General features: G+C 34.8%; 1 protein-coding gene across 1 annotated transcript; it reads right to left on the bottom strand.

Annotated features, from left to right (window-relative positions):
* Positions 1–7,660: 7,660 nt before the first annotated feature.
* LOC145124790 (cellulose synthase-like protein E6) lies at positions 7,661–10,429 on the bottom strand. The gene is made up of 8 exons (XM_079060250.1): positions 10,161–10,429; positions 9,769–10,072; positions 9,555–9,695; positions 9,334–9,465; positions 9,041–9,253; positions 8,740–8,964; positions 8,301–8,648; positions 7,661–8,206 (listed from the first exon to the last, which is right to left on the bottom strand). The coding sequence occupies exons 1-8, from the start codon at positions 10,427–10,429 to the stop codon at positions 7,661–7,663; spliced, it is 2,178 nt and encodes a 725-aa protein (XP_078916376.1).
* Between the last annotated feature and the right edge of the window lie 2,366 nt (positions 10,430–12,795).

Here is a 12,795-nt window from a genome sequence, read left to right on the forward strand (position 1 = left end):
CCTTCGTAAGCATATTGATGAAATGTTGAGATTTGAATATCTTGATGTTACTGATCCAAGTATTCTCTGGAATCTTTTGAAAGAAAGATTTGATCATCAAAAGGAAGTTATAATTCCAAATGCTAGAGATGAATGGAGAACACTAAGGTTTCAAGACTTCAAGAAAGTAAATGAATACAACTCAGCTTTGTTCAGAATATGTTCACAACTCAAGTATTGTGGACAAGAGGTTACTGATGAAGATATGTTGGAGAAAACTTACTCAACATTTCATGCAACAAACATTACTCTGATGCAACAATATCGGATACAAAAGTTCACAAGATATTCTGAATTGAATGCATGTCTGCTCGTTGCAGAGCAAAACAATGAACTCTTAATGAAAAACCATGAATCTCGTCCAACGGGATCAGTAGCACTTCCTGAAGCAAATGCTACAAATATTGATGGTCATCGAAACAATACACGTGGACGAGGGCGAGGCCGTGGCTATTTTAATCGAAACCAAAGCCATAATCAGAACCATAATTATGGTCGTGGACAAGGTAATAATCGTGGTCGTGGCCAGAAAAGAAATAATTACCAATATTCACAAAGGAACAATGTCCACACATAAGATAAGGCCAAAGTGGCAAGGCATGACACTGGGACATCACAAAAATCTGATGGTTCATGTTATAGATGTGGTAGCACAGGCCATTGGTCAAGGACCTGTCGCACACCTGCACATCTTTGTCAACTTTATCAAGAGTCCATTAAAGGAAAAGGAAAAGAAGCAAACCTCATTGATAATGTTGAATTCATTCCGCTAAATGTTGCTGATTTCTGTAATGACATGGAAGACATAAACTAAAAAAAAATCTATTATTGTTCTAGTAAAACTGTTTTTCCTTCGTTTGTTTTTCATGTAATGTCTTTCCTACAATAAATGAGCTTTCTTTTTAATAATAATTATGATTATGTTTATTCACTTATTATTCCTTTTATATGTGAAGTTTAATATGAGTCCAACTGGAGCACAACACCAAGAAAAGATTGGAGATCTTTGTATAGCAGATAGTCGTAGTACACATACTATTCTGAAATCAAAGAAATATTTTTCAGAATTAGTACCAACAAAAACAGTCATACATACAATATCAGGTCCTGCAGACTTGATAGAGGGAACCGGGAAAGCCCATTTTATATTACCAAATGGTACAAGCTTTTATATAGAAAATGCCTTATTTTCTCCAAAGTCTAATAGAAACTTATTAAGTTTCAATGACATATATTTCAAAGGTTATGACACAAAAACTGTGACCATTGAAAATAAGAAATATATGTATAATATAGACAAAAACCATGTGCTTGAAAAACTACCAACACTTGATTCTGGTCTGCATTATACATATATACATATGATTGAATCAAATATGGTAGTAGAAGGAAAACATTGTGATCCTGGGACATTCAGTTTATGGCATGATAGGTTGGGCCACCCAGGATTAACAATGATGCGAAGGATAATTGAGAATACACACGGGCATCCATTGAAGGACCAAAAGTTTCCTCAATCCAATAGCATAAAACCATGTGCATCTTGTTCCCTTGGAAAGTTAATTATAAAACATTCTCCAATGAAAGTTGAAAGGGAGTCACCTAGATTTCTAGAAAGAATTCAAGGTGATATATGTGGACCGATTCACCCACCATCTGGACCATTTAGATACTTTATGGTCTTAATAGATGCATCCAGCAAATGGTCTCATGTTTGCCTATTATCAACTCGTAATATGGCATTTGCAAAGTTTCTTGCCCAAATTATTAAATTAATGGCACATTTCCCTGATTATACTATCAAAAGAGTGAGACTTGATAATGCTGGTGAATTTACTTCACAAGCATTTAATGACTATTGTATGTCTGTAGGAATTGTTGTTGAGCATCCAGTTGCTCATGTACACACACAAAATGGTTTAGCTGAATCACTGATTAAACGTCTCCAGCTAATAGCTAGACCATTGATAATGAGGACCAAACTTCCTGTTTCTGTTTGGGGCCATGCAATCTTACATGCTGGATCATTGATACGCATGAGACCAAGTTCATATCATGTATATTCTCCACTACAACTTGCTTTCGGTCAAGAGCCAAATATATCCCATTTGAGAATTTTTGGGTGTGCAGTATATGTCCCTATTGCACCACCTCAACGGACAAAAATGGGTCCTCAAAGAAGGTTGGGAATATATGTTGGTTATGAGTCAGTCTCTATTATAAGATATCTTGAACCATTAACAGGTGATGTTTTCACAGCACGCCTAGCAGATTGTCAATTTGATGAGGCAAATTTCCCATCATTAGGTGGAGAAAAGAAGATTCTGGAAAAGGATGTGTCATGGCATGAGCCTACTTTATCATATCTTGACCCTCGCACAAAGCAATGCGACATGGAAGTTCAAAAGATAATGCATTTCCAAGAAATGGCAAATCAATTACCTGATGCATTTACTGACACAAAAAGGGTGACTAAATCATATATACCAGCTGTCAATGTTCCAGCTCGAATTGACATTCCACATGGACAATCTGATGATAAAGTCACTCAAGAGTCTAAAACACGCCTGAAGCGTGGAAGGCCATTTGGCTCTAAGGATAAGAACCCACGAAAAAAAGAGGAGCAGAAAATGCACTAGATCACGATGAAAGTGTTCCTGGAGAAACACGAATTATTCAAATTCCCCCAGGAAAGGAGGATGATGCATTAAATTATGGTCAGACAAATAGAATATGTGACCAAAATGAAATTGACAATATAGGTGCAATATTTTCTTATTCAGTTGCATGTGATATTATGAATGATGATCCCGAACCACAATCTGTCATTGAATGTCAAAGAAGAAATGATTGGGCTAAATGGAAGGAAGCTATGCAAGTTGAATTAAATTCTCTTAACAAGAGAAAGGTTTTTGGGAACATTATCCTCACACCTGAAGTTATGAAACCATTAGGATATAGATGGATCTTCGTACAAAAAAGAAATGAGAAAGACGAAATTGTAAGATACAAGGCCAGGCTTGTTGCTCAAGGTTTCTCTCAAAGACCTGGAATTGATTATGAAGAAACTTATTCACCGGTAATGGATGCAACCATTTTCAGATATTTAATCAGCTTGGCAGTATCTAAAAACTTAGAGATGCGTCTTATGGATGTTGTTACAGCTTACTTGTATGGATCACTTGATAGTGATATCTATATGAAAATCCCTGAAGGATTTAAAATGCCTGAAGCGTTAAGTGCAAAACCCAAAGAAGTGTATTCTATAAAATTACAAAGATCTTTGTATGGGTTAAAGCAATCTGGGCGCATGTGGTACAATCGTTTAAGCGATTATTTGACAAGTAAAGGTTATAAAAATAACACTATTTGTCTATGTGTATTTATTAAGAAAACAACATCTGGATATGTGATCATAGCAGTCTATGTTGATGATCTAAACATCACTGGAACGAATAAAGAAATCCTTGAAGTGATTGAACTTTTAAAGAAAGCATTTGAAATGAAAGATCTTGGAAAAACCAAATATTGTCTTGGTTTACAGATTGAGCGTATGCCTAACGGAATACTTGTGCATCAATCAAATTACACAGAAAGAGTCTTGAAACGTTTCAATATGGAAAATGCAAATCCTTTAAGCACTCCAATGGTTGTTAGATCATTAAATATTGACAATGATCCATTTCGTCCATGCGAAGAAAATGAAGAAGTCCTTGGTTCAGAAGTACCATATCTAAATGCAATTGGAGCTCTTATGTATCTTACCAATTGTACTAGACCTGACATTTCTTTCGCTGTAAACTTGCTAGCAAGATTTAGTTCAGCCCCAACAAAAAGACATTGGAATGGAATCAAACATATTTTTCGATACCTTCGAGGAACTAGTGATTTAGGGTTATTTTACCCTAACAATTCAAAACAAGGCTTGATTGGTTGTGCAGATGCAGGTTATTTGTCTGATCCTCATAAAGCTAGATCTTAAACTGGATATGTATTCATGAATGGAGGTACTGCAATTTCCTGGCGTTCTCAAAAGCAAACACTTGTTGCCACATCCTCAAATCATGCTGAAGTAATTGCACTAAATGAAGCTAGTAGAGAATGTACATGGTTAAGATCGATGACACAACTAGTTTTAACTTCATGTGGACTTGAAAAGGATATATGTCCAACTTTAATTTATGAAGATAACTCAGCATGTGTCACTCAAATGAAAGAGGGATATATCAAGAGCGACAGGACAAAACATATACCTCCAAAGTTTTTTGAGTACACTCAAGAGCTTATAAAGAACCATCAAGTTGAAATCAAATATGTTCAATCCAGTAACAATGCAGCAGACCTTTTTACGAAGGCACTTCCTACTGCAATCTTCAGGAAACATGTCCATGGCATCGGAATGCGACATGTGCATAGAATATAATGTGACGGATGTCTAAATAAGGGGGAGTCAACTATACACTGCATTCTTTTTCCCTTCGCTAAAGTTTTTTTCCCACTGGGTTTTCTTTAGCAAGGTTTTTAATGAGGCAGTACGTCAAAGTTGAATACTAAAATGATGTCATCCAAGGGGGAGTGTTGTAAATAATTGGTGGTGTTGTAAATAATTGGTGGATGACATAATAATTGGTGTATGGTAAATTTGTCAACATTTCTAACTAGTTACAATTATATGTTAGTAAAATTTGTAGTATAAATACACCTCCATTGTAAAGAATGAAACACACCAAAAGTTATAAGAGATATAACTTTCATATTTTCTCTAAATATTCTTTCTTCTCAATTAAAGTTCTTATCAAAGTTTACTAGTTTGGTTTGATTTATAGTTACATTAATTACGCTTAATTCATAACAATATATATATATATATATATATATATATATATATATATATATATATATATATATATATATATATATATATATATATAAGAAGCTCATGATAAGTAAAATGGAATATTCTCCGCAAGTACAAAGGAATATTCCAAGCTTCTTTGTTGTTTTGCATGGAAATCATTGAAACACTAACAAATACACTGATTTGTACAACTATTAATAAAATATATTCATCCATGATGAAAGGTTTATATTATGTTTATAAGTTCATAAGATCAAATGTTTTTATCTTTGTTATGATAATATAAAATCAACGTTGTAAAAATCGTTCGACGGTCGACTGGTGTTAATGGATTAATCGGTCTTGGCGGGGATTAATCGATGATTAATCAGGGACCATAGATTATTAATAAAATATTAAAATTAATTAAATATTAATATATCTTAAAAAAACAAGTTCTTCAAAATTAGAAAATAAGAAAAATTATAATTTGGAAATTTGGAAATACGAAAATATGAACATTTTGGTATAATATTCGAAATTTTGAAAATTTGAAAATTTTGGAGTAAAAAAAAAAGTTGGTTTTTTGAATTTTTCTTTTAATTTTTTTAAATTTGTTTTGACCTTTTTTGACTTTTTTCGACTTTTTTGACTTTTGTTGACTTTTGTTGACCGATTAATCCCGCCAAGGCCGATTAATCCCGCCAAACCCGATTAATCCTAAATTTCCAATTAATGCCCTAATCCTCAACGCTTGGAGAACGGCAAGCGATTAATGCACGATTAATCGCCGATTAATCCCGATTTCTGCAACCATGTATAAAATAGTATCTGATTTTCCAACTCAACAATGATAATCACAGCACAAATCATTTAAGTTGGTGCAAATGATATTGTAGTGTATGGTGGCATGAAAAACATGTCTAATATACCTAAATATGTCGCATGATCAAGATTAGTCACATGTTGAATGTTCATGTCATTTGTACATTTTATGATATTATTGATGATATATATATATATATATATATATATATATATATATATATATATATATATATATATATATAGAGAGAGAGAGAGAGAGAGAGGGAGAGATGATTAACAGATAGGGATCTTGACAATTATGTTGATAGCTTCAAGATAACAAGTGAAGATCAAGCCATTTATGTTGTTAGAAGCTTTAACTAAGGAATTACTGCAAAAAAGAAAGGTGCATTCAAATAGAAAATAGTTCCGGTGAGAGTCAAACTCTATAGTCAACAAGATGATGACATGTAGTGACTGACATTTGGTTATATTATCTTACCATGGTGGTCTCTCATGTAGCTGAAAGTTTCTTTAGGAAGAGGAAAGGTAACTTCAGTTGTTGATAAATATGAAATTTTAACAAAGGTAATTTGTATTTGTTTTTAAAGTTTTTTAGATTATTTATGGAGTAATGTTTGGATAATTTGTTTTTTTTCCGTAGTTTGATGAAACAAAGATGAAGAATTTAAGTCATAGTTTTAGAAGATGGTTTGGTTACTAAAGGCAATGCTTCAAGTATAAGGTATGTTACTATCATTGTTGTCACTATCATTGTGATCATTATCACTGGCGCCACTATCACTGTCACTAACACTGTCATTTGCCACTATCATTGTCACTGTCTTTGTCTTTTTCACTATCATAACTGTGATATGTGTTGTTAGGGTTTGTCACTGTCTTTGTCTTTTTCACTATCATAACTGTGATATGTGTTGTTAGGGTTTAATCACTTTAACAAACGATTCAAACAATTTCACACACAAAGTATTAATGCAAAAGAAAAACAAAGAACACAATATTTAACGTGGCTCACACGAATCAGAGTGATTGTTACATCTTGTGTGTGTGTGTGAGAGAGAGAGAGAGAGGGAGAGAGAGATTTTATTAATAATGCCAAACTATAATTCTGCTATCTCACTTGTTTTCTTCACATGTTACACCGATTCATGGAATCTATATATATAAGGAGCAAAACAACTAAAATCAACCTAACGGGTATAAGGTCAAAAGAATGAATCAGACTCTACAACTCATAATCTCCAACTTGGAGGCTAGTCAATCAATTTGTTGTCATACAATTTATAACTTTGTAAACTTCATCTCTCTCTTTATCTTTCTAGTCCACGCCTTCTCTTCAAGTATCGGGAAGGCCATATGAAGTCATGTACAACATCAACTTTTTTATTGTCCCCGCCTTTATCTATTGGATTCTTTGTGCCAAGGATCTTCTTCAGGTTTAGGGTCCCATCACCTATCAGTTCTTAAATAAAATGGTACATCATTTGAATGTGTTTCGTCCTACGTAAAACATTGGATTCTTTGCCAAGTGGATTACATTCTGGTGGTTGTCACCGTGCAATACACAATCTTGTTGCATACCAATTTTTGATACGAATTTCTTCAACCATATGAGATCCATACTTGCTTCTATAATCGTTATGTACTCTGTTTCTGTTGTTGAAAGTTATTGAAAGAGCAACACTTTTCTATAACATGGACAACCAAGTGTCCGTTTTTTCGGGAGTGGGACACATGTTTGGTCTTACTAGCGGCTATATGGTCAGAAGAGAGAAGAGTGAATCAGACTCCACAACTCAACAAAATAATAATAATAATAATAATAATAATAATAATAAACCTTTTGGCTATTAGTTATAAATTGTCTTTATTCATAAATGCTTTAATAAATAACTTGAAATATGAGTCCTAGTAGACGTATTTTTTACATGTTGCGATCTAAATAATGGCTGCGATCTAAATAATGGCTAATGTACAAAATAATATAGCTAAAATAGTTGACTGGTAGGTAACAGAAGAGGGCATGCTACCATTATCCTTACGAAAGAACATCCCTTCATATAAAGGAATGTTAATGAGAATTATCAAACCACACAAAACCATCTGTACCCCTAACTCACTAAAACCATTAATGTCTGAATCCATAACCACCCACTTTACTCCATTAACAAAACTGAGAACACTAACGAGTGCAAGTGTTGTTAAAATGTTGAACATTGGTGACGTGGCACCAAATTCCATGATCTCTTTGTTGTATCTCTGTAACATAATTTCTTCAGAAACCTTTGGTGTGATGACAAAACCAGAAGTGGTGAACCCCATTGACTTGAAGATAACATCACAGAAACCAAAAAGGTAAGAAGTTAATCCTCTGTACAACCACATTCTTTGGTCATTCCACCAACCTCTTACTGTCCCCCCTAACCAGTAAAACTCCCCTAAACTGTAGGCGTATTTTCCAACAAATACATACGCAAAAGGTAGAAACCAGTAGCTTGATAACTGTAGGTATAAATAGCTAAACACAATCAAACATATGAATGCTATTTATAGTAAAACAAAATGTATTGATTTTGAAATGCTTGAAAAGTCAAACCTTTGGGAACAGAGTGATGCGTGCAAGGAGACAATAAGAAGGCACAAAAACATAATATAGCGTAGCCCAGCAATTTACAGGCCATAAAAGGTAACAGCAGTATGAAATTTGAAGTTTTAGTGGAATTTTGTTGTGCCCGAATACAAGGGGGCAGTATTTGGATAAGAATATCTGGAATTCGCCTTCTGCCCATCTTTTTGTCTGAATTAGTGTCTGTAACAACGTAGTTGGAGCAAGTCCTAGGAACGCTCTTCTTTTTGGATTTAAATGGACAGATCTCCAACCTCTACATTTTATGGAAAGTCCAGTAATGATGTCTTCAACTGGACACCCATACTTTAATCCCATCTGTAAGTATACAGTTAGATATATACTGCAATGTGTGTGTGTGTGTGTGTGAGAGAGAGAGAGAGAGAGAGAGAGAGAGAGAGAGAGAGACCTCTTTTCCCCATTGAGTGTTGTGTTCATAACTACAGCTTGCAAGAATTTTGCATTCATTTTCTAGCACATCAGTACTTTCTATAATTTCTTTATGATTTTGTTTCTCCCAATTGATTTTTGTGTCTAAGGTATAGATTCTGCCACAGAGAGTATCTCTTCTGTGAAAGCAACCACTTCCTATGTATAGGCACCCCCCATAAGAGTCCAAACCTCCAATATCCACCTTTACCATAAGGATAAAATTGTCATTTACTTACATTTAGACAGTTCATTGGGTCCAAAATGAAAAACAATCTTACATCATTGATGACCATCAGAGAATTGCTGTAAAGATCGTTTCTTGTAAGATTATCAAAGTTTTGTGGAAACTGTACGAATGCAATATTATTTTGGCTCCTTTCGTCCATGAAAAAACACATGGCATCTCGTATAGATTCTGAGTTGTTTGAGTACATATCGCAATCCACATTTAGAATAATTTTGTTGTTGCTTATCTTTGATGACACCCGTATCTGTTGGTTAATTCACAATTTACTAAATCACTAATTATTCTTTTTGTTATACATGAATTGATGTGTTGAATATAGATTACCAGAGCATTCACGGCTCCTGCTTTGAAGTTATGATGCCATTCACGTCTCTTCTCACGTGCCACGTATACCAAACCCGGCAAACTTTTCCCTTGTGTATCTCTTGCTTCTGGATCTCTTTGATCAATTAGTATCTATATATAAAAGTTTATACTTAATATGATTGTAAATAGTATATAAGTTATGTTTTAAAAACATTTAGTATGTGAAAGATGTAAAGTACTTGGATAACAGCCTGATGGTCATTTTTGCTTGAATCAACATCCCATTCTTGAAACCCTTTATGCTCTTTTCTTATCTCTTCTGTCACTTTCCCTAACCTTGTGGTGTTATCAATTCGTTTACTCATTTCTTCATATTTATTCTGTTTAATTATATAAAATATATAAGAATTTATGTTCTTAGTGTATTACTTATGTTGGGACTTGGGAGCCTACCTTGACGAATGACCATTCGTTGTTGATAGGAGATGCATGAGCAAAGTAAGCTGAGGGTGAACGTGGCTCAATCTTGTACCTTTTGCAAAAGGGTAGCCAGTATTTACAGAAACGAGAAGCTTCTAGAAGTGCATAGAACGTTAATTCTGATCCACCATCATCGGAGACATAAATGTTGAGTTTTTCCTGTGGGTAATCGTATGCCATCATGGATAACACCGTGTTTATCACCATTAATGGTGGTTCTATCACCGGGTCCGCTGTACAGACAAATATGTCAACACCAGGAAGCATGTTTTCATACCTGCAAACATAAGTAGACCAGATTCACATCACATACAGCCACATGTTTGAAGAGAAGATTATGGATAATTATTGAGAAATTAAAAGACTTGAGAGAGAGTTGGTCTTTGGAGGTTTCATGTGTGACTGGATTCCAACGAACTAACTGAGTTATGAGCCAGTAGAAGGTGAACCATAGCTCAGCCATGAACAACCAAATCCATAAATATCTTCCGGTTTTGCCCTTTTCGGGTGTGTGGGTTGCTCTATAAACGCATATCAAACATATAGCCATCGCCATCGATGCTGTATAAAGCTTGAACAAAGTTCGTCCCTTAGCTTGCTTGGTTTCAAATAAAGGAATGTGTTCGTCTCCCATCTTTTGCTGTGTGTGTATGTGTTTTGATGTTTTATTAGTGGTTGCATGCAAGGTTCTTCCTTATATATGGATTATGGAAGGGATGTAATTGATTTCATAAGTTAGTATTTGGTAACATCCACAAAATAGTAAAGGCAATTAAATAAAAGGAAACGGAAAATAAGTACCGGTGTAACTGATCCAAATAGAGACATTTGTCATTGATTGGCACTACAAGAATAACCGGCAATATCCCATCCGTTGATTTAAGAGGTGATCCAACGATGTAGAAAACTCTGCGTTGTTTTCCCTCCGGTGTGTCGCCGCTAAAGAGTACGCGTCGCCGCTAAAGGCCGTCGACAATAAAACCCCTCTCTGCTCCATTTTTCTGTGTTCTCCCTTCTTCTTTCTCACCATTGTCGACGACCTCATCGGAATTTCAGAGCAATCTTCGCAATTTCACCCATCTCTGCTCCGCGTTTGTTTTCCTTTTCCTTTTCACTTCTCCTTACTAAATTTCTAGCATTGATGTGTATTTATATGTGTATTTTGTGTTTGTAGATATGGATGTGTATTTGTATATGCATTTGTATGTATATATGTATTTTGAATGTATTTTATGTATGTATATGTGTTTTTGTATGTGCAATCCTATGTATATATGTATTTTTATGTATATGTATGTGTATTATGTATGTGTATGTATTTTCGTATGTATATGTGTATTATGTATGTGTATGTCTTTTCGTATGTATATGTGAATTTTGTATGTGTATTATGTATGTATATGTGTATTTGTATGAATAGAAATACATATTAATAGCAGCGACGCCTTTAGTGGCGACGGAGAGCATTAGCGGTGACGCAACTTTAGCGGCGACGAATAGAGCATCAGCAACGAGCCAATAGCGACGACCCTTTAGCGGCGACAGGTCGCCGCTAATACCTTTAGCGGCGACATATTGGACCTTTAGCGGCGACGTCTGTCGCCGGTAATACTCTTATTTCTTGTAGTGTGGGGTTGAATTGTAGTCTTTGACATACTCCTATTCTTGTGTATTGTGTAGGGAATATTATTATAATTAAATATAAACTGTATTAGGCGACGTCTGTCGCCGGTAATACTCTTATTTCTTGTAGTGTGGGGTTGAATTGTAGTCTTTGACATACTCCTATTCTTGTGTATTGTGTAGGGAATATTATTATAATTAAATATAAACTGTATTAATTATAAATAATATTTTTTATAATTAATGCATTTTTATATTTTTCCAATAGAAGTATTCTTTATAATTACTATATTTCATATTTAGTTATAATAATATTCCTAATAATTAATATTTGTTGGCACAGTTAGAAAACCTCATTAAGTTATTATACACAATTGATCCAAAAGTAAATGAATGTAGTGTTAGTTAGTGTATCAATTGAGCAACGTTGCAACGGTTAATGTCTACGGGTAGGAACCGAAGAACTCTTTTATTATCGGGTCGGATTATCCATTAAGATCACCAAATACCAAATTCCAAGTCACATAACAACATTATTGTATCCATGAAAAGCATTGCAACCCCAATATATACAGCCGTTTCTACAACTATTAATAAAGTATGTTAATCCGGGATAAAAGGTTGATATAATGTTTATAAGTTCATAAAATCTAATGTTTTTATCTTTGTTATGATAATATAATATGGTATCTGATTTTTCAACTCAGCAACGGTAACCACAACACAAAGCCTTCAAGTTGGTGAAAATGAGATTGTAGTGTTGGTGGCATGGAAAGCATGTCTAATACACCCAAATATGTAGCATGATGGTTAGTCACTTGTTGATTATTCATGTCATTTGTACATTTTATGATATTATTGATGACATGCTGTAGCACCTGGTTCTTGGTACGTATTCTTTTTAGTAGTTCTTTAAATATTTTGCATTTTTGGCATTGGACTCAGCGAGTTGAAGGACCAACTCGCCGAGTAGAAGCGAGAGGGGACGCGAGACTTAAGCGGTGGACTCGGCGAGTCGGGTCCCGGACTCGGCGAGTAGACCTTGTCTGGACAAAAACCCTAATCCGAGGGTTTGCACCCTATTTAAACACTTTATCTCGGCCTCCTTCGTCCCATTTGCTCCCAGAAGACCCCCATAGCAAACCTTATCCGTTATTGAAGCAATTTAAGGCATTTGGAGTGACTTTGGTGCTTTTGTGATCCAAGGAGGGAAGGAAAAGCTTGAAGGAACAAGAGGAGGCTAAAGGGATCCGAGTTTGTGCACCATTTTCAGCTCATTGAAGGTAAAAAGTCTGTACCTTGCTCTTCCATTTGATAGATCCCATTTTGTGAAATTTTAGGGCTTTTCTAAGCCATTTTGGTCACCAACCATGATTG

This window comes from Lactuca virosa, chromosome 7, assembly GCF_052849685.1.
Source record: "Lactuca virosa cultivar CGN04683 chromosome 7, Lactuca_virosa_CGN04683_v6, whole genome shotgun sequence".
In the NCBI taxonomy this organism is placed as follows: domain Eukaryota; kingdom Viridiplantae; phylum Streptophyta; class Magnoliopsida; order Asterales; family Asteraceae; genus Lactuca; species Lactuca virosa.